This window comes from Macaca mulatta, chromosome 11 (assembly GCF_049350105.2).
Source record: "Macaca mulatta isolate MMU2019108-1 chromosome 11, T2T-MMU8v2.0, whole genome shotgun sequence".
NCBI classification, from domain to species: domain Eukaryota; kingdom Metazoa; phylum Chordata; class Mammalia; order Primates; family Cercopithecidae; genus Macaca; species Macaca mulatta.
In genome coordinates, this window is record NC_133416.1 from 120,340,141 (window position 1) to 120,361,894 (window position 21,754).

Below are 21,754 nucleotides of genomic sequence, written 5' to 3' on the forward strand. Positions count from 1 at the left end.
ACCCCACCGCACTCTAGCCTGGGTGACAGAGCAAGACTCCATCACACACAGAAAAGAAAGAAACAGGCAGGCCAAGCACAGTGGGGCACACCTGTAATCCCTGCACTTGGGGAGGCTGAGGTGGGAGGCCAGGAGTTTGAGACTAATCTGGGCAATATAGTGAGACTCTGTCTCTCCAAAAAGTTTGTAATTTTAGCTGGGCTTGGTGGTGCCTACCTGTAGTCCCAGCTACTGGGGAGGCTGATGTGGGACGATTGCTGGAGCCCAGGAGTTCGAGGCTGCAGTGAGCTCTGGTGGCACTACTGCACTCCAGCCTGGGCAACACAGCAAGATTCTGTCCCCCCCGCAAAAAAAAAAAACAAAAAAGGAAAGGAAAGACAAAACAAACAAATAACTTGGAAAGAGCTTTTACTGGCAGTTCAGGAAATACAAATATAAAGGAAATGGCAAAGTCGGCAGTACGTAGTCGGTGCCAATGGATGAAACCATAAGGTAGCCATGATGTGGCAGGGGAGGGAGGGAGGCTGAGGCTGCTGGGCTGGAAGCTGCCTGTGGCCTCCGCCCAGCCCCACCGTGTCCCTGTGCCCCCAGGTGCTGCGGCTGCTCATCACGGCCTGGGAAAGAAGACTCATCTTCACCATCGGCACCTCCAACACCACGGGCGAGTCGGACACCGTGGTGTGGAACGAGATCCACCATAAGACCGAGTTTGGATCCAACCTCACGGGCCACGGCTACCCGGACGCTAGCTACCTAGACAACGTGCTGGCCGAGCTCACAGCCCAGGGTGTATCCGAGGCTGCAGCCAAGGCCTGAGGCCCAAGGCTGCCCACCTTCCCTCCTGCTTTGCCCCTGGTCCGGCAAATGCCTCCTTCGCCAGGTGTGTCCTGGTGGCCCAGGTTCAGGGCTGGGGAGGAGCCTGCGGAAGGAGCCGCAGCCATTCGGGGGACCTGCCTGGTGGCAGCTGGGATGAAGAGAGATGGCATGTCAGGCTGGCTCCGAATCATAGCTCCCTGAGAGGGCCGTGCAGAGAGTACTGGAAACCTCCCTACCAAAAAGACAGAGACCCGCCCCCTCACACACACACACACGTCCTGTTGAACTCATGCACGCACACCCATGTGCCTCTACTTGCCCCCAGGCTGGAAGAGAAGCGACAGAAAGACCCCATGACCCCCCCATGTGGATCCCCATCTGTGTCTCAGTTGCATCTGTACAGCCTTGTCTGCAAACTGGAGGATGCAGGGCAAGCCCTTAGGGGCCTGCCAGGGCTCGGGGGGCAAACAGGGACTTGGGAAACTCAGTGTACCCCCGATGCCTCACCCATTCCATGTCATCACCCATGTCTGCCACCCACTGATTGGGCAATGGTGGGCCCACGGGGTGGAAGCCCCCAGATGACTGGGCAGTTCTACAAAAGAATGGCCAGTGCAAGCGGGGACTAGAGGGTCCTGATTTTGTGTTTGTCCCTCTTCATCTCTCTGGACTCTGATCTCCTTCTCCCTTCCCATCTCCAGGCCTTCTGTCTGTCCCAGATAAAGGCACTGTTCTCCCATCCTCCCTGTCCCATCCTCTCCACCTAATCGCTCCCAATTTTGAGAGCCAAAGGCTGGCGCTTCTGACTTCAGGAGCGAGAGGAGGAGGCCTAGTTTGGGCCCATGTATTTTAAAGCAGAGTGGACAGCAGAGAGTCAATTTCCCTTTCGTTGGGAGTGGGCAGTGGGGTGGCTAATCGTCTCCGGCCAACCAGGGGCCCGTTGCCCAGGCAACTCACCAGCTCTGCCTCTGCTGATTGGCTGCCACGGTGGGAGTCAGCCAAGATTTAAAGGTATGCCAGCGATTGCTCTTTTCAAAACCTACCAGTCCCACTGTGGGTGGAGAAATAAATGGTCTTTCTCCTCCTCGCCTGGTCTTTTCCTGCCAAGAGAGGGGTGGGTGGCTCTGTTCCTGGGGGCTGCAGTCAGCCCCATTGGGGAGTGATGGCTTGCAAGAGAATGGCAACTTCAGGGTCATTGCCTCGGGCCGGAAGGGGTGGGGGCAGTGGAGCAGTGACAGACCCTCCTAGTCCAAGTTTCCAAGAATGCAAAGGTGAAAGTACCCTTCTCTTTCACAAGAGCACGAGGCAATGCACACATCTGCTCCCTGGCACAATGACAAGAGACAAGAAACAAGGAACTCGGGCGGAGAACTGGGAGCCTCGGGGAGAATACGGAGGAGCTGGGAGACACTGTGATCAGCTCATCAGGATCTCGGAGCTCATCAGGACCCTGTCCTTGGGGAGGAGGGTCAGGTTCTAACTAGGGAAAGACAGGGATGGACCCCAGCCTTAAGTCAGCCTCTCTGCAACATGCCAGGACGCCCCTGCAGCTCTGGTGATGCTGCGGCTTCGGGCAACCCCTGCTGGCCAGCCTTGGGATAGCGCCGTGTCTTTCCTGGTCTACTTGATCCCCTGCCAGGTAGGCTTTGGTTTCTGTCCCACCCCCTAGTGACACAACACCGGAAATGAGTCCTTGGAGGCCCTTCCAGTTCTGCCAGTCACGTGTTCCCAAACATTTGTACTCCATGGTTCATTCTCAGACAAAACCTCAACCCAAACCCTGGCATATAAAATTGCAAGCCAGGCACTGTGACTCACGCCTGTAATCCCAGCAACTAAGGAGGCCGAGGCAGGAGGCTCATTTGATGCCAGGAGCTTGAGACCAGCCTGGGCAACATAGCGAGACCCCTCATCTCTACAAAAATTTAAAAATTGGCCAGGCGTAATGGCTTGCACCTGTAGTCGCAGCTGCTCTGGAGGCTGACGTGGGAGGATCGCTGAAGCCCAGAAGTTTGAGGCTGCAGTGATCTATGATCATGCCACTGTACTGCAGCCTGGGCAACAGAGTGAGACCCCGGACTCTAAAAATAAGATAAAATAAAATTGCCCACTCCCCAAGCCTATGGTCCTCAAAGCTGATGCTCATCCAAATGACCTAAGGAATCTGTTAAATAACCCTGATTCTTGCCCTCATATACCTTCAGATTCTGAGTCAGTAGCTGGCTGGGCCTCAGAAATCTGCATTTCTAGCAGACATTCCAGCGGGTAGTCTTTGGCCCACAGTCACAGAAAGCCCTCCCTGGCTCCTGAACGACCTCATTGGAATCCAGTTTGAAAACCACACATCTAGACTTTCCCTCCTCTTTTTATACAGGGTAATCTGAGCCCCAAAGAGAGACAAAGAGCCTGGCCCAAGGTCTCCCAGGCTCCAAGGGTCTGAATGTGGCACACTGGACCCCCACCCAGCCTTGGTTCTTCCTGAGGGTACCTGATTCTGGAAGCTTGTGGTTGGGGTCCTAGGCCAAGGGCAGGGTACAGAAGAATCAGCGAGGTTATAGGGATTAGCAGACACAAAAACAGGAAGGAATGAGCCCATTTAGTGCCTATCTGGGGCAACAACATCACATGGGCTTCAGGAATTCAGGTCCAGCTGTATCCAGCAGCTCAGAGCCAGGCTGGCCTCCTTGGTATGGATAGAGGCCAGTTTGGTGAAGCAGAGACCCCGGTCTCAGTCAAATAAGTCAGATTCCTTATCCTATCCACTCCAGTCTGAATCAACCCAGAGAGCGAGATTCGCTCAGTGCAAGGCTAGCCCCTGCCAAAGGGCTTCCATGCCCTGAGTTCTGGACTCAAGGCACACAGGACGAGGTACGTCGCTGGGAGCCTCCAAACCACAGAATCAAAGAGGTACAAGGAGACAGGAGATTCCTGGGGCAGGATGCGCTGAGGAGAGGGTCCCCCACCTCCTTGCTCCTCCTTTCGGGCTAGCTGTGGCATTTCCTCAGGGGCCAAGTGGGCCCAGGGCCACCTTCTCTCGCTCTTGCTGCTGGAACTCCTCATGGGCACGATCCAGGTCTGCGAGCACCTCCAGCAGGCGGGCGGCTGCTGCTCTTTGCCGGGCCAGGACCTCAGGACAGGCCCCTAGGAGGGAGACAAGAGGCCACAGGGGCTCAGCCAGTCCAAGGCAGGCTGCTGTAACCCGGACCCAATGGTTTCTCACGCTGCAGATGTGCCTTGTGCCCTGAGAACCCTAAAATCCTTGAGAGTCCCCACACACAGCCCTGTGGCCTGAGGATGGACTGGAAACACAGGAGACAGTGGGGAAGCGCCTGTGAGGAAAAAAGGACCTCCTTAACCCCTTAGCTTACTGGGTTTTTTTGGTGGGGCGGGGTAGAGTCTTGCTGTGTTGCCCAGGGTGGAGTTCAGTGGCATGATCTCAGTTCATTGCAACCTCCTCCTCCTGGGTTCAAGCAATTCCCACGTCTCAGTCACCCCAGTAGCTGGGATTACAGGTGTGCACCACCACACCCGGCTAATTTTTAAATTTTTAGTAGAGACAGGGTTTCACCATGTTGGCCAGGCTGATCTCGAACTCCAGACCTCAAGTGATCCACCCACCTCGGCCTCCCAAAGTGCTGGGATTACAGGTTTGAGCCACCGCGCCCAGCCTTTACATTCTGTGGTACAGGAGCCCTTACCTGTGTCTGCCTCCAGAGCTGTATCCATATTAGAATCCTCCAGTAATTTCAGCCTAGAAGGTGAGAGGGAGAAAGACAAGTCTGGTCCCTGATTCCCAATCCTGATTCCTACCCCAGAAATTCTCTGAGAAATTAGTTTTCCTGAATCATCACCATCACCATCTACCATTGTCATCATCATCATCATCATCATCATCTACACAGCAAACATTTCTAGAGTGTCAGATACTATTCTAAACCTTGTACATGTATTAACTCATTTAATTGTCATGACAAACTCATATGAGGTAGGTATTTAGTATTAGCTCCATTATACAGATGATCACTGAGACACAGAGAGGTTAGGTAACTTGTCTAAGGTCACACCGCATCAGTATCGTCATCATTACCACTTATTGAAAGCTAACTATGTGGCCAGGCACCTACAAAGTGCTCCACCTGTATTAGCTCATCTGATCCTCAGGACAACCCACGAGGTTACCACCATTATTATTCCCCTTTTCCAGACGAGGAAACTGAAGTACAGAGAAGTTAAGCAACTTTTTTAAGATCACACAGCCTGGTTGGGTGCAGTGGCTCATGCCTGTAATCCCTGCATTTTGGGAGGGCAAAGGCAAGACAAGTGGATCACTTGAAGTCAGGAATTCGAGACTAGCCTGGCCAACATGGTGAAACCCCATCTCTACTAAAAATACAAAAACTAGTCAGGCGTGGTGGCAGGTGCCTGTAATCCTGGCTACATGGGAGGCTGAAGCAGGAGAATCGCTTGAACCCGGGAGGCAGAGGTTGCAGTGAGCCAAGATCATGCCACTGCACTCCAGCCTGGGCAACAGAGCAAGACTCTGTCTAAATAAATGTATAATTTTTTTTTAAAAGATCACACAGCTAGTAAGTGGCTGGGTCAGGATTGGAACCCAGGCAGGTCAGCTTCAGAACCCACTCTATAATGAGTTGGGACAAATCTCTGTCACCGAATAACAGTGATAGCGATCCTCATGCCAGGAAGGGGAAGAGATCTATCCAAGGTCATTTAGCAAGTGCAGGGGGCCAGGATTTTATGTGAATTGTGCCAGGGTCTCTGGAGCCCCAGGTATTAAAAGATCCCAAGACCCAGTTCTGTATGAGGGACCCCTCCCACCGAGGATGCTTCCCAAGCCTTGACTGTGTAGACACCCAGTCCCCACCCTGGGCCAGGCCCCCAGGGAAGATCTACCAATGCACACGGAAAGAATGAATAAATGAACACAGCAAGGCCACGGTCGGGGGCTGGCTCGGCTGGTCATAGGAGGTGAAGTGGGATGGGTGGGGGCACCCACCTGAGCTGGTCCCGCCCCAGGAGCAGCTGCCGATACACCGTCTGGGCCTCAGCGTCGGGATCCAATGGGTCACTCCAGTCCCCCAGGGTGACAGCTGAGTGTGTACGGCTGCAGCCGACAGCTGAGAGGACACAGCTTCATTCATCAGTAACGCCCCCTCCCCTTCCAGAAGCCTCCACAACCAGGCTGTCGCCAAGCTGTGCTCCTTCATCTAAAATCCCTCGTCAAACCTACTATTTCTAGGCCACACGGGGTGGCTCACACCTATAATCTCAGCACTTTTGGAGGCTGAGATGGGAGGATCGCTCGAGCCCAAGAGTTCGAGACCAGCCTGGGCAACATAGTGAGACCTCATCTCTACAAATAATTTAAAAATTACCCTTGGGTCCGGAGCAGTGGCTCACGCCTGTAATCTCAGCACTTTGGGAGGCCAAGGTGGGTGGATCACTAGAGGTCAAGAGTTTCAGACCAGCCTGGCCAGCATGGTGAAACCCCGTCTCTACTAAAACTACAAAAATTAGCCAGGCATGGTGGCTCATGCCTGTAATCTCAGCTACTTGGGAGGCTGAGGCGGGAGAATCGCTTGAACCTGGGAGGCACAGATTGCAGTGAGCTAAGATTGCACCACTACATTCCAGCCTGGGCAAAAGGGTGAGACTCTGTCTCAAAAAAAAAAAAAAAAAATTAGCCTCACATGGTGGCACATGTTTGTGGTCCCAGCTGCTTGGGAGGCTGAGGTGAGAGGACTGCTTGAACCCAGGAGTTTGAGGCTGCAGGGAGCCGTGATTGCACCACTGCACTCCAGCCTGGGCAACAGAGAGAGGTTCTGTCTCAAAAACAAAAATTAAAAAACCCACTACTTCCTTTGAATCTTACATCCTCCACTCTCATCCAGCCCCACTTCTGCTCCCTAGACTTTTGCAGTAGCCTTGCCTCTCCCAGTACTCCTCTCTCATTCTAGGCTCTAGTCACAAAGACCTTTTTCCAACCGTCAGCCTACCTTGTCCCAACCTCCAGGCCTTTGCTCATGACACCTGCAACACTTCCTTAGCCCCAGCTCCCAGTTCTGTCTCCAGCGTCGCTGCTTAACTTCTGCTCTACTCAGGTCGCATTTAAGCAGCACCTCCTCCAGGAAGCCCTCCTTGAGTCCCCATCCTGAGGCTGTGTCAGAGGCATCCACTGGAATCTCAAAAGCCTCATGTTGGCACTTATAACATTGTATTAACAAAAGGCCGGGCACGGTGGCTCACACCTGTAATCCCAACACTTTGGGAGGCTGAGGTGGGCTTATCACCTGAGATCAGGAGATTGAGACCAGCCTGGCCAACATGGTGAAAACCCGTCCCTACTAAAAATACAAAATTAGCTAGGTGCAGTGGCATGCACCTATAAACCCAGCTACTCAGGAGGCTGAGGCAGGAGAATCACTTGAACCCGGGAGGCAGAGGTTGCAGTGAGCTGAGATTGTGCCCTCCAGCCTTTGCAACTGAGTGAGACTCTGTCTCAAAAAAAAAAAAGAAAAAAAAAATTTGGGTTATGCACTCATCTTCCTTGAGAACAAGCTCATGATATTTGGGCGCCACTGGATGCTGGCACCTAGTGAGTAGAAATAACACCTTGCATGCGCCAAGCAGCATCCTATGCTCTTTGTGTAAATCAAGTCATTTAATTATCACAACTCCATGAGAAAGGCACTGTTATCAACCTTATTTCACAGTTGAGGAGACTGAGGCATAGAGAGGTTGAGTAACTTGCCCAAGGTTGCACAGCCAGCCCAGGCGGAAGTGGGACACCCACTGATTGACGGGTAGGGCCGGCAGAGCCTGCAGTCCACGCTGCCCCCTCACCTGAGCGCTCAGCCTGGAGGCAGCAGGTCCAGCGCGCGCTGCGGAAGGCACCGGGGTGGCAGGCGGCCAGCTTGTCCGGGTTGGGGGCGCTGGCCTTGCGCAAGGCCGAGAGCCACTGGTTGAGCTCGTTCACATTCTGCAGCGGGTGGGAGGCGATCAGGGGGTGGGTGGGAACCGAGGGACGCCCCACCCCCACCCGCTCCCCATCGCGACGGGGTCTCACCTTGCACTGGAGGTAGGTGGTGTGCAGCGCCCCCGCGCCGTCCTGCGTCACCACCTGCATCACGTGGGGCAGTTGGAAGGCGCCCTCGTCTACGCGCTCCACGGCGCGGATGTGCGACACGGGGATGGAGTGGCGGGTCTGGGGAAGAGGATTGTTGCTACAGGATGGGCTGGGGGCTAGGGCCGGGGTGGGGACAGCTTCCGTCTGGTTGTGTGCGGCAGGTGGAGTGGGTTCCCAGAGGCGGGACATTCAACCCTGTAAGTCTGTGCTCTGTGTGCTTGTCCATCCATCCATGTGAACTGTTGGGTGAGTCCTGCTCTATCCTTTTTGTTTTGTTTTTTTGTTTTGTTTTGTTTTGTTTTTAAACAGAGTCTCGCTCTGCCGCCCAGGCTGGAATGCAGTGGCACCATCTAGGCTCACTGCTACCTCTGCCTCCCGGATTCAAGCTATTCTCCTGCCTCAGCCTCCCAAGTGGCTGGGATTACAGGTGTGCACCACCACGCCAGGCTAATTTTTTTGTATTTTTAGCAGAGATGGGGTTTCACCATGTTGGCCAGGCTGGTCTCGAACTCCTGGCCTCAAGTGATCCGCCCACCTCGGCCTCCCAAAGTGCTGGGATTACAGGCGTGAGCCATCATGCCCAGCCACCTGTCTAAGTGACAACTTCTCTGGGGATCCGTTTCCTTGTTAATAATAGCTACCACTTCTATGGTGCTTGGGACTTTACATTGATCAACTTATTTAATTATCACAACAAACTTCTGAGGTTGGTTCTGTTATTCTCTCCAACCTGCAGATGAGAAAACTGAGGTGCAAGAAGATAGATGACCCTTCCAAGGTCACTCATCGGTTGGACCCAAAATTGGAACCCAGAGAATTGACCCCTGGAATCTCCTTTCTCCTGATAAAATAGAAACAGTAAGTGTGGACTCCCTTCCCAGCCTTAGCTGTCATCATCTACTGGTGTGCACATAGCTCCCCATTCGGGAGACTCCAGCACATGTCTCGGGGCATTCTAGTCACAAACGCCAGCCCCACAAGGGCAAGATTTTCACCTGTCTTGTTCACTCCTGTATCTCTAGTGCTTAGGACACTGACACATAATAGGCTCAATGTTTGCTGAATGAGTGAACGAGTGAATGAATGCTTGGATGAATGTGCCTGAACATCTACACACGTTCCTAGTGAACACATTCAATGTTATGAGTCTGTCTAGCACGTGCCCTAGATCCGGGTGGGAGCATTGGAGAGCGGTTCAGCATCGTCCCTGTCCTGTGTGCCTCCACATCTGGGAGGCATATCCCTGCCACCGCATGTGCACATTCTGAAGGATGTGTGATGGTGCCTGTCCATGTCCTGTGCCCACATTGGCCTGAACTTGTGAGCAGAGCCTGTCCTGAGAGTTTGTCATTGTTAAGTTGTTATGGCACCTTGGGGCCTTGCCCCACTGTGGGCCTCAGTTTCCCCTTGTGTACAAAGAGGCAGCATCCTGAAAAAGGCCACCCCTGGCAAGCCCTCCATTGTGGACGGGAGCCCCACCTGCCACTCAGGACTCTTGGAGAAGGAGAGGGTCTCCCCGCTGAGCCAGACGTAGCGCTTCTTGAAGGCAAAGCGCGTGGCCAGGCCGGCGGGCTCCTCCTTGCGCTTCAGCAGATAGCCTTCTCGAACAATGGCCGAGGGCGGGAACAGGGCCCGGGCTGGGACACCAGCTTCTGGGAAATGGGAGAAGAGAGGTGGTGGACAGTGAGCCCTCCCTATCCAGGCTTACCTTACTCCACTAGCATGCCCAGGGAGGACCTCAGTGGATGGGCATGGTTCTCTGCTCCCCTAGAGGTGGGAGGATGAGCGCGATGACTTCAGACTCCACTCCTTCAATAGGGAATGCAATCATGGAGGCCGGGAGGAGGGGGTGGGCAAAGTAGCCCTTAAAGACCTCTCTCCAACCAGAGAAATCTGCAGACAGTGTGCAGGCAGCCAGCAGGGGTAGCCACACCCTATGGGGCCCCACCCAGGCAATGTCCTGCATCTAACCACACTCAGGGAGCCAGGACACAGCCCCGCCACCCCACCCCAGCACCACAGGGACCCCACCATGCCACAACCAGGCTCTATGTTCTGACAGGTTGCTCCAACGGGACTGGGATCCAACTAGGTCATGATCTGAGCCCCACATTATGGTATGGACTCAACCACAACTTTTCTGCTACAAATCATCCTGTGATTCTGTTTCACTCCAAGTCAAAGCTAAAATTCTTCCCAAGGCCTATGAGGCCCCACATGATCTGGCCCCCCACCTCTCTGGCCTTGCCTCTTTGCCTCCCCACTGCCCCCGCTTCACTCTTCTTCACGGATGTCCTCAGTGGCGCTCTCTGTCCCACCTCAGGGCCCTTGCACATGCTGTGCCCTGCCTGGCACTCTTCCCTGGGATTCCCACGGCTCTCTACCTGTTCCCTTTCAGGTCTCTGTTCTTTCCTCCTCTATTTTTCCGCCTTAGCACTTACAGCTCTCTAACATACCACATAACTTGCTTATTTATCTTGCTAATGGCCTGTGTTCCCCAACAAAATAAAACCTCTGTGAGATCAGATTTTCTGTGTCTTGTTCACTGCTGCATTCCCAGCGCCTAGAACTGTGCCTATTATTTAGTAAGCGCTTAGAGATGTTTGTCAATTGCATGCACACCATGCCACAATCCCGCCCACAGCCACATCCCCACGTTGGCTAGGATGGCCTGGAGGACAGCACGTGAACTCTGTTTGTCTCTGGGGCCTAGCACAGTGTCAGGAAATGTTAGTTGACTTGACTGACCCACAGATTCACATTCTCAGTGCTGAGGAGCTGGCGGGGAAAAGGGGAAGTCCCTGAGTGGTGTCCCAGTTGGGTTGAGAAGCTAGATACGGCAGGACCACAGGAACTCACCTTCATCCCCATCCACATCCACCAGCCGGTCCAGGAAGTCTCTCACACGTGAGACGCTCTGTAGCAGGAAGGGGTGCAGGGGGGCCATCCACAGTTCCTTGCCCTGGCCCAGCTGCTGGCCCAGGTTTCCGATGCTCTGCACAGCCTAGAGCAAAGAAACGAGGGATGCCGGGGCCAAGGTCACAGCAGACGGGAGGGCCCTCTGTGGACTGCTGGCTCCCAAATCAGTGCTCAATAAAAGAAGACTCTTATTGTCGGGCACAGTGGCTCACGCCTATAATCCCAGCACTTTGGGAAGCTGAAGTAAGCGGACCACTTGAGGGCTGGAGTTCGAGACCAGCCTGGCCAACATGATGATACCCTGTCTCTACTAAAAATGCAAAAATTAGCCAGTCGCGGTGGCACACACTTGTAAATTCAGCTACTCCAGAAGCTGAGGTGGGAGGATCACTTGAACCCAGGAGGCAGAGGTTGCAGTGAGCCAAGATCGTGCCACTGTACTCCAGCCTGGGTGACACAGTGAGACTCGTCTCAAAGAAAATATAAATCAATAAGAAGACTCAACACCTTCCTTGGGTGATATCTGTTTCCCCTTCCTCTTTTTGGAATCTGCACCCCCCAGTGACCTTATTCTGTTCCCTCCAAAGCCCAGACCCTCCCCCAGCCAGGACTGCTCAATCCTACCTTGCATACTGTCATGCAGAATCTCAAGTTGTTGCCCTTTGCAAAGGATGATCTAATTTATACTAAGGTGTGAATGACTGCTAGCCTGCTTTCCACTTTCCTTCTGTAAGGGTTGGGTTTTCATTTCCAAAGGGGAAATTGGAGTGCATAATGACTGCCTTCACCCTTGGGATAGAATGCTAATGGTGGTGTTTCAGACTTGGGTTTCTTTGGGTGTTCTTTGGGTCTTCTGTGGGTCTGGCCTCCCAGCTCTGCTCCTACCATGCTTTTTTTCCCTGGCTAAGAGCACCCAGGATGGGGGAACCCCATGGCTGGCACCTTGGCAAGCAACAGCAGTGAGCGGCTGGTCTGGGGGTCCGCGTGTTGGTCCCGCAAGTCAAACAGCTTTGGGGTAAGGATGGCGGGCGCGAAGAATCGCAAGAAGAGAAATCCGCTGATGGCCAGGTACTTCACATCCTGCTGGGAGAAGCAGCAGGTAAGAGGAGCCCCCCAAACCCATTTCCCAGCTGGGTAAACTGAGGCAACAAGGACTAGAAATTCGTGGTGCAAAGAGAAGTGGGATGGGGAATTGACCAGGAAGCCACAATGGCCGACCGAGGAAGTTTTTCCTCTCTGGGCCTCAGTTTTCCCACCTGAAAAATGAAGTAACAAAACCAATCCTACAAAAGCAGATTTGGCCAGATGTCCTCAGAGTTGGCTTTGTGCCAAGCACTATGCCAAGAGCACAGCCCTAAGAGGGAGGCACCATCATGATTCCCATTTTACAGATGAGGAAGCAGAAGCTCAGAGACATCAAGCGATTTGCCCAGGGTCACACAGCTAATGAGTGACAAAGTCGGCATTCAAACCCAGATCTGTGATTTATGATAATAACAGCAGCAGGACAGATATCTCTCTATACATTCGCTTATTTAATACTGACCCCAGGAAGGATTATATCTCCATGTTACAGCAGAGGCAACTGAGGCCCAGAGAGGGAAGATCGCTCACCTAAGGCTTCACGGCTATAAGTGGCAGAGGCAGGAGTTGGACTCAGGCAGGATTTGAAATTTTTTTGTTTTTTTGAGGCAGAGTCTTGCTCTGTTGCTCAGGCTGGAGTGCAGTGGCACGATCTCTGCTCACTGCAACCTCCGCCTCCCAGGTTCAAGTGATTCTTGTGCCTCAGCCTCCTGAGTAGCTGGAATTAAAGGCATATGCCACCACACCTGGCCAGTTTTTGTTTTTTGTGGTTTTGTTTGTTTGTTTGTTTGTTTGGTAGAGATGGGGTTTTACCATGTTGGCCAGGCTGGTCTTGATCTCCTAACCTCAAGTGATCTGCCCACCTCAGCCTCCCAAAGTCCTAGGATTACAGGCGTGAGCCATCTTGTCCAGCCAAGGATTTGAACTCTCTGTTTTTCACCACGCTCTCTTGCCATTCAACACCAGCTACCAAGGAGCCCTCACCAAGTATTAGAAACCAAGCCTGAATTATCACATTTAGTCCTCAACCCCGTGTGGGTAGATAAGTGCTATTGTCCCATTTTTTCAGATGAGGAAACTGAGGCTTAGTAGTGAACCCAGTCTGATGGGCTCCCGAGTCCATCCTGTGTACACCTCCCCACCTCCAACCTCTACCCTCTACAAACTGTAGAGTATGGTTCCCCTCCATGTGAATCTGGGGCCTGGCCCATCTAAAGGTAAGGGACCAGCAGAGGTGACTCAGGGAAGGGTGCCCCTCCATCCTGGGTGCATCTTGCTCCCCCCAGACCGGCTCCCCACCCACCTCTCACACTTGCCCGGCTATATTTAGCCTGAGAGTCTGCGCCTGTGTTTATTTAGAGGTTGTAGTCACACATGAAACAATGCCCTCCCCGGGCATGTGCCATCTTCCTGGGGCATCTTGGCCTTGACAGTGAGCCCTGCAGGAGCTGGCTACCTGGAACTGCCCAGAGGAGCACATTCTCCTCCGTCTGGAGCCCTGAACTGTCCCCCAAGGCCACCACCACCCCACCGCCATCTGTAGTCTAGGGTCATTTTAGTCTTCCCATCAGCTCATTTGTTTCCTCCTTTTTGAGGGCGAAGAACCGGTGTCAGTGCAGCAGAGAAAGGGGCTTCCCTGGGTTCCCCGGGCCTGAGAAAGTCCCTACTCCAGGCCCACCTTGGGGGCTGAGAACTAGAGGACACTTGGGTGTCACTGATATTGACTCACCACACAAGGTCTAGGCTGTCTGGGGAGCTGGCCTCCTCCCTTTCTTCCCTGTTCCCTGCCACAGCTGTGCCCCACTTAACACCTCTGCTGGCAGCCCAGGTGAGAGCCCAGCAAGGTGAGGCGCAAGCCAAGCTACATCTCAGTGTCAAGGCCCAGAGCTTACTCCTCAACCGGGGCGAGGGGAGAGACCCCAGCTGGGAGTCTAGAAAACCCTTGGCCAAGGTGTTTTACCTCTCTGTTCCTCAGTTTCCCCATCTGTAAACAGTAAGTGGAGAGAGATGTGGCATAAATCAAAAGCTCTCAAATGAGGCTCTAGGAAGTGGGTTACGGCACTGCCAACATGTAACAGGTCTCAGATCTTTCTGCGAAGTGAACCCTGGGTCTGATACATCAGCACTACATAAGAGTTCATCTCAGCCGATGTTATCTGCAAGTGAGGACAATGACAGCCACCTCGGGAGGTGTGCTGAGCATTCAACCAGGTGGTCGCAAACTGGCCAGTCCAACCACAAATGTTTTATAATGCTTGACCCAAAATTCTTTTGTGTTTGGTTTTCAGGTAAATTCATGCTGACATTTTAAAAATAAGGGGTCAGGCCGGGCACAGTGGTTCATGCCTATAGTCCCAGCACTTTGGGAGGCTGAGGCAGGGGGATTGGTTGAGGCCAGGAGTTTGAGATCCTCCTGGGAAACACAGTGAGATCCTGTCTCTACAAAAATAAATAATTAGCTGGGTGTGGTTGTGCACCCCTCTAGTCCCAGCAACTCAGGAGGCTGAGGTGGGAAGATCACTCAAGCCTGGGAGATAGAGGCTGCAGTGAGCTATGATCCTGCCACTGCACTCCAGCCTGGGCAACAGAGCAAGACCCCGTCTCAAAAGTTAGTAAGAAATACATACATACATACATACATACATACATACATACATACATACATTACAGACCTCACATAAAATCCAGAATCTCTAAAGATCTGGCAGTATTGGGCTTCCATTTCTATACAGCAGTGATCCCCTGGAGCTGTCCCCTTTAGACAAGCTCTGGGGGCTCCAGTTGGTCACAGTCTGTATGACTCCCTACCACTCCACGCGCTACCTACTTTGTTCTTGTGCCTCACCTGCCTGAAACTCACAGCATCTGAGTTTTCAACTTTTCTATCCATGTTGGTATAGCACTACACCTGCAGGGATTTATTTTTAGACTGTATTCTGGGTGTTTCTGAGCACTTACTGTATGCCAGATCTGCATTCTTCTCTCTTACTTCCTCTCTCTGTCTGTCTGTCTTACATCTGGAATTTTAAGAAGCACTTACTTGGTGCCAGACTCTATTATTCGCTGGTTATGAGCACAGACTCAGGAGCCAACCTGCCTGGGTGAGTGCCAGTCCCAATATCACCCCTTTCTACCTGTGTGACTTAAGCTCTCTGGGCCTCAGTTTCCTCCTCTGTGAAATGGGAATAATCCTGGTATCCACCTCACAGGCTGCATGTGATGATTAAATAGGGTAATAAATACATAAATCACCCAAAACAAGATCTGGCCCATGGTCAGGCTACCAGGCTATATAGAGTGTTAGCCGCCATTATTATATTTATTATTATTTGTTTTATTTATTTATTTATTTTGAGACAGAATCTATCTCTATCATCCAGTATGGAGTATAATGGTGCAATCTCCGCTCACTGCAACCTCTGTCTCCTGGCTTCAAGCGATTCTCCTGACTCAGCCTCCGGAGTAGCTGGGATTACAGCTGTGAGCCACCATGCCCGGCTAATTTTTATATTTTTAGTAGAGACAGGGTTTCACCATGTTGGCCAGGCTGGTCTCAAATTCCTGACTTCAAGTGATCCACCCTCCTCAGCCTCCCAAAGTGCTGGGATTACAGGCGTGAGCCACCGCACCTGGGCAATTTTTATTATTATTATCATTCTTGGGAGCCGGACCCTGCCAGGAACGCTGTCCCCAGGCAGCCTGGGTTCTGGTCCCAGCTCTGTCCTGACTCCTCCGAGTGACCCTGGACAAGCTCCAGCCCGTCCCCAGGCTGGGCCTCCCATCCCGGCGCACCTGGTGCTCTGGCTTGGGGAAGCGTTCCTTCACGCGCCGGTGCAGCTGCTTGAAGGCGAGGCGCATGGCGGGCGGGCAGCGCCCCACGGAGCCCACGATGGCGTCCACGATGGGCCCCAGGTAGCCCGTCAGCAGCCCCAGGCTGGTCTCCCGCATCTGCTCCTCCGAGGGCGCACCTTTGAAGGAGATCCTCCTGGAGGGGCCGGCGGAGCAGCTCAGACTCGGGACACAGCATCTGCCTGCCCCAAACCCTCCACCGGCCCCGCTGAGCTCAGAGGGGACCCATCTTACCCCCACCTCCGCAGCCTCCTTCCTGCCCCTTCCCACCGGGCTTCTTGCTGTTGCTTAAACACGATGAGCTCATTCCCATCTTGCAGCCTTTACACTGGCTCATCTCCCTCCCCCAGAACACTCTCCCGTTAAATGTTAAATCTCCGCAAGACTCCCTTCCTCACCGCCTGCAAGTCTTTGCTTAGATGTCCCCTCCCCTGTGAGGCTGCCCCTGTCCTCACTCTCTGGAATATTGCAGGCCTCTCCCCTCCCTCGTTGTTTCCATTCCCTGGTCCCATTCAATAACCTTTTTCCCACCAGGCACAGTGGCTCATGCCTGTAATCCCAGCACTCTGGGAGGCCAAGGAGGCAGGTCACTTGAGACCAGGAGTTCAAGACCAGCCTGGCCAACATGGTGAAACTCCATCTCCACCAAAAAATACAAAAATTAGCCCAGTGTGGTGGTGCACGCCTATAATCTCAGCTACCCGGGAGGCTGAGGTGGGAGAATCGCTTCAACCTTGGAAGTAGAGGTTGCAGTGATTCGAGATCATGCCACAGCACTCCAGCCTGGGTGACAGAGCAAGACTCCATCTCAATAAATAAATAAATAAATAAACAAACAAACCTTCTTCTTCCAGTTGCTCATTATCTGTCTCCCCCCAGAATAGGGACTTGGGACTGTTTGTTCCCCACTGTATCCTCAGTGTTCAGCCCAGAGCCTGGCACTCAATCACTGTTTTGTTTTGTGGATGATAGAACAGCATTTTTCCATCTGCAATTATTGTGTTCCTTTCTTTCTCTACAGATTGAGGGTCCGTCTTGCCCACACCCAGACTGAGAGCTGGGGGTTCTCAGCTCCCTGGACCTAATGTGCTGAGCCCTGGACTCGTCTCTGGCACGTTCTCTTTCAATCCTAACAGCAACTTGATGGGGTAAGTAGCCTTACTTGTTGCCATTTAACAGACAAGAAAACTGAAGCTCAGAGAGGTTACTGGGGAGATGGTACAGCTGAGAATAGAACTCAGGACTGCCAAGTCCACAGCCTGCCTGCCACCCTGCCCTGCCCAGGTCCCCAGATACCCCCGTCCCCATGGGTGCCCACTGAGTTTCCTCCATCATTATCAAGTGTGCTAGGAAATGCCCTCGACTTGGAGTCTCACAGGTGGACTGTGCCCTTCTGCTCAGGGCCTGAGATCAAATCCCTGCTTTGTAACTTCCTGGCTGTGTGACCTTAGGCAAGTGACCTTCCCTCTCTGAGGCTCAGTTGCATCATCAGTAAGAGGGGTCGTGATGCCTGCCTCTAAGGTAGTCAGAAGGTGTGGACAGCACAAGGACAGATCCTTTCCTGTCTCTGCCACGGTCCCCAATGGATATCCCAGCAACCATTTTCCACAGCCCCAGGCTTGTGGGCTAGACAGGAGAAGGTTCTGGAGAGAAAGGAGGAGGAACCCACGGAGGGGTGGAATGACCCCCTAGCCACTGCTCTGCTTCCTCCCAATCTCAATGAGCACTCCACGATCTCCCTTGCAGGCGGGCCCACTCAGGGACCGCCAGTACCACACTAATAAAGATCACTAATGCTGGGGACCGCCAGCAGCACAGCAGTAAATATCATAATGTCGGGGACCCCCAGCACCACAGTAATAAAGATCACTAATGCTTGTGGAGCACATGCATGACTCAGTTAACGGAGTAGAGGTCATGAGCTCCACCTCTCAGGTGACAATATTCTCACCAGCTGAATAAGGGACATTTTAGAAGTAGTGTGTGCATTAAGTAGAAGAACATAGGATCAATATTTTGAGTTTTTTAATCTTAAAAAAATCTGATTATGCCAGGCGCGGTGGTTCACGCCTGTAATCCCAGCACTTTGGAAGACCAAGGTAGGAGGATTGCTTGAGCCCAGGAGTTTGAGACCAGCCTGGGCAATGTGGCAAAACCCTGTCTCTGCTAAAAATGCAAAAACTTAGCTGGGGGTGGTGGTGTGTACCTATAGTCCCAGCTACTCCGGAGGCTGAGGTGGAAGAATTACCTGAGCCCGGGAAGTTGACATTGCAGTGAGCCGTGGTCATACCACTGCACCCCAGCCTGGGTGACAGAGTAAAACCCTGTCTTGAAAAAAAAAAAAAAAAAAACAAAAAACAAAAAACAAAAACCAAGAAAACAACTTACCCACTAAGGAACAGAAGTTTTGGCAACTTTGTCCATCAATAGTGGCAGAGCTAACATTTGAACCTAGGGAGCTTAGCATCAGAGTCCTGGCCATAACCCCTATACTACATAGCCTGAAGACCTAAGGACATGTGTGTAAGGCTTTGAGCTCAGCCACCGAGCTCCTGAGCAGTCGTAGCCCCAGGGTGAGTGGCAGTCAGCATGAACCTAGCCCCCAGACAAGGCTCCAGGTAGCCAAAGGGGGCCGTCGGAGGGTCAGAGTCCTCGGGCTTTGCTCACCGGGTGCGGCCCAGGTCCATCTTGCAGGGATCCAGCTCCATGTACTTCTTCTCCTCAAAGACGCGGCTAATCATGGGCTTCAGGACCTCGTGCAGGTAGGGCATGCCCACGAGCTGGGGGCAGGGGGCACCACACGGGGTGGGGCTGAGGGCGAGGCCAGGGCATGCCCATGAGCTGGGTGCAGGGGGGGCCATGCAGGAAGAGGTTCAGAGAGAGGCCAGGGCTGGGGTGGGGGACACACCCGGGTGCAACTCAGGGCGAGGCCGGGCACCAGCCACCAGCACTGCAGCTCAGCTGCTCAGCCTCTGAAGCCAGCCAAGTGAGGGAGCCAGGTAGGCACTGGGAAGGAGGTTCCCGAGGAAGCTGTGCCCGGTCCCCCAGGCCTTCACCTACTCACCTTCATAAACTGTTCCATCGACTTGGATGCCAGGGAGTTAGAACGGAAGAGGGTGTTGGGGTCCACTGGGAGGACAGGAGGAAGTGTTTGCTGGGATTTAGGGAGCTAGACCTAGCTCACCCCACTCACCCAAGGTGGGGGTCATGATTCTTCCAGCCCCAAGAATCAGGAAGACCCAAAACATCAATCCCATTCACAGTACAGAGGCCCAGAGTAGTTAAGTGAACTGCCTGAGGTTACACAGCTCACAAGTAGCAAAACCAGGGCCTGAGCCGCAACTGGGCTCCCAACTGTCTGGGGTGCACAGCACAGGGACCCACAGAAAAAGGAGCCCTTTCCCTCTGCCTGATGCTTCCCCTTTTCTCCCCAGGAACCCTCCTGCAAGCCCACCATTGAGGGCGGTGATGTCAGGGATTGTGCAGGCAACTCACTGGTCCGAGCCACCTCACGCCGGGTAAGATAGTCCAGAAAGGGTCCAGCCAGTCCCCGGCCAAGAAAGAGTTTCACCAGCTTGGTGGCAAGGTCCTGGCGGCAGTCCCCCAAGGTCAGCTCTTCCAGCAAGGCCAGGGGGCTAGCAGTGTCCTCCTGGATGGGGGCGGGAGACAAAGGTGACCTCGGCCCCTGGGACCCCAAAGCAGATGAGCCTAGATAGGGCTCCGTGAGGCAGGGGGAGGCCAGGATCCAGACCCCTGGCACTCCCCTGGTAGCACTGCATTGCTACGCACCCACCTCTGCTGGCCCCAGCACAGACTCCATGAGCAGCTCCACGAGAGGCTGGTAGCACTGGGAGGGCAGGACGCGGTCCTCGATCAGGCGTACCTTCACTCGTAGCGCACCCAGGTTTCTCCTGTCCAGGATCAGATCATAAGAAAATGAAAGGTCTGGCCGAATGTGATGGCTCACGCCTGTAATCCTAACATTTTGGGAGGCTGAGGTGGGCAGATCACTTGAGGTCAGGAGTTTGTGACCAGCCTCTCCAACATGGTGAAACCCCATCTCTACTAAAAATACAAAAATTAGCCAGGTGTGGTGACACATGCCTGTAGTCCCAGCTACTCAGGAGGCTGAGGCAGGAGAATCACTTGAACCTGGCAGGCAGAGGTTGAGATCGTGCTGCTGCACTCCACCAGCCTGCATGACAGAGCGATACTCTGTCTAAAAAAATAAAAAAGAAAGAAAGAAAAGAAAATGAAAGATGCTCTTATGGGAGAGCGCATGGGCAGGTGTGGAGAGCCAAGAGAGGCCAATGGGAACATATGGGAGGAGGGCGGGAGTTTGCAAAACAAGACAGGTGTAGGCAGGTATAGACAAGTGTGGACAGGTGTGAACAGGGGTAGGCAGGTGTGAACAGGCATAAATAGGAATGTATACAAACAACATAAACAGGTGTGGCCAGAGTGGATAGATGTGGCCGGTGTGCACAAATATGTAAAGGATGTGTGGACAAGTGAAGATGAGTGTCAACAGTGTGAACAAGCGTGGACAGGTGTGAATAGGGGAGGCCAGTATAAACAGGTGTGAACTGATATTGATGGGTATAGACAGGACAGGCAAGTGGAGATGGTATAAATAAGTGTGTTCAAGAATGAACAGTATGGACAGGTGTGGAAGGACCCAAAGTTCTGAATATATATCAAGTGCGTGCCAACGTGTTTGCACATGGACAGGTGAATGGGTGTAAAGTGAACTCCTGTGGACTTACGTAAACACCTTGAGAGATATTCCATAGACGGTTGTTAAATGGATGAATGCATGAATGAAGTGGCACAGCGATAATGCATGGGCTGGCATGGGCTCTGCCCACAAGCTATGGATGCTGCCCGACATGGCTCCAGCCTGGCCGCCTCCCTCTGCACCCACATTTACCCAGAATCCTCCTCGGCTCTGGGAAAGGGCAGGAGGCGGAACCAGCCGTTGGGTGGCTTCTGCTGGAGGGTCTTCGGAGAGAACTCCACCTTTTGGGAGAGACACACAGACCCTCAGCCAGGTCATGGCCTGCCCTGACGGGCTCAGGTCTCACCTAGCCCTGGAAGAACAGACTGCCCACCCACAGAGGGGCAGAATGGCCTGCCAGGGGCCCCCTCCTTCTCTCCTACAAGTCCCAAATTATTAGCTTCTGCCAGGACACTGAGGGCTTCCAAGGGCCTCCCAGGGACACTTAATTTACAGTTGAGGAAACTGAGGCTCAGAGACATGGAGTGATTTGCCCAAGGTCACACGGCTGCTAGAGATAGCATGTGTGGACTGAGTGTATTTTCAGCTCTGTTTAGGCACATAAATCCATCTATCAAAAGGCGTAAGGACAGCTCTGGAGGCACTCAAACCCCACCTTCTCTCTCTTTTTAAATAACTTTATAGAGATGTAATTCACATCCCAAACAATTCACCTTTTAAAAGTGTACAATTCAATGATTTTTAGTATATTCACAGAGTTACCGCAATTAGTTGTGCTGCTGATTCCAGAACATTGTCTATGAGCCCTAAAGAGCCCGTACTCATTACCAGTCACTTCGTGCCCCCCAGCCCCTGGCAACCACTAATCTACTTTCTGTGTCTGTAGATTTGCCTATTCTAGATATTTCATATAAATGGAATCATATGTGTTTTGCGGGGGCTGGCTTTTTCCACTTAGTGTAATGGTTCATCCATGTGCCAGTACGGTAAGTCCTGATTCATAACATATAAGAAAATCAAATGTACCATGAGCTAATTACTATAAACAAGAATTAAGGCTGGGTGGGTGGCTCATGCCTGTAATCCCAGCACTTTGGGAGGATGAGGTAGGCAGATCACTTAAGGTCAGGAGTTCAAGATCAGCCTGACCAAAATGGGAAAACCTCGTCTCCATTAAAAATACAAAAATTACTCAGATGTGGTGG

The 21,754-nt window shown here is 52.8% G+C and overlaps 3 protein-coding genes across 30 annotated transcripts in view; 2 read left to right on the top strand and 1 right to left on the bottom strand.

Moving 5' to 3' along the window:
• DTX1 (deltex E3 ubiquitin ligase 1) overlaps window positions 1-1,900 on the top strand; it is a 41,495-nt gene extending 39,595 nt beyond the window's left edge. For all 3 annotated transcript variants that reach the window (XM_077955292.1, XM_077955293.1, XM_015152877.3), the window contains one exon: window positions 592-1,900. In XM_077955292.1, the coding sequence (XP_077811418.1) occupies window positions 592-816 (225 nt within the window). In that variant the 3' untranslated portion in view covers window positions 817-1,900. The remainder of the gene's footprint in view (window positions 1-591) is intronic.
• Window positions 1-21,754, top strand: part of CFAP73 (cilia and flagella associated protein 73) — a 200,466-nt gene that overhangs the window by 138,105 nt on the left and 40,607 nt on the right. The gene's annotated exons all lie outside the window — the stretch shown is intronic.
• The window catches only part of RASAL1 (RAS protein activator like 1), a 42,004-nt gene continuing 23,641 nt past the window's right edge, over window positions 3,392-21,754 (bottom strand). For 8 of the 26 annotated variants that reach the window (XM_077955274.1, XM_028829932.2, XM_077955272.1 and 5 more), the window contains 14 exons: window positions 20,742-20,830; window positions 19,605-19,722; window positions 19,307-19,460; window positions 18,876-18,940; window positions 18,479-18,591; window positions 15,755-15,947; window positions 11,822-11,959; window positions 10,820-10,964; window positions 9,440-9,612; window positions 7,901-8,038; window positions 7,678-7,813; window positions 5,831-5,951; window positions 4,515-4,567; window positions 3,392-3,957 (listed from right to left, as the gene is read on the bottom strand). In XM_077955274.1, the coding sequence (XP_077811400.1) occupies window positions 3,818-3,957; window positions 4,515-4,567; window positions 5,831-5,951; window positions 7,678-7,813; window positions 7,901-8,038; window positions 9,440-9,612; window positions 10,820-10,964; window positions 11,822-11,959; window positions 15,755-15,947; window positions 18,479-18,591; window positions 18,876-18,940; window positions 19,307-19,460; window positions 19,605-19,722; window positions 20,742-20,830 (1,776 nt within the window). In that variant the 3' untranslated portion in view covers window positions 3,392-3,817. Of the gene's footprint in view, window positions 4,146-4,514; window positions 4,568-5,830; window positions 5,952-7,677; window positions 7,814-7,900; window positions 8,039-9,439; window positions 9,613-10,819; window positions 10,965-11,821; window positions 11,963-15,754; window positions 15,948-18,478; window positions 18,592-18,875; window positions 18,941-19,306; window positions 19,461-19,604; window positions 19,723-20,741; window positions 20,831-21,754 lie in introns of all 26 variants that reach the window. The other 18 variants (XM_077955270.1, XM_077955269.1, XM_077955268.1 and 15 more) reach the window with 10 other exon arrangements.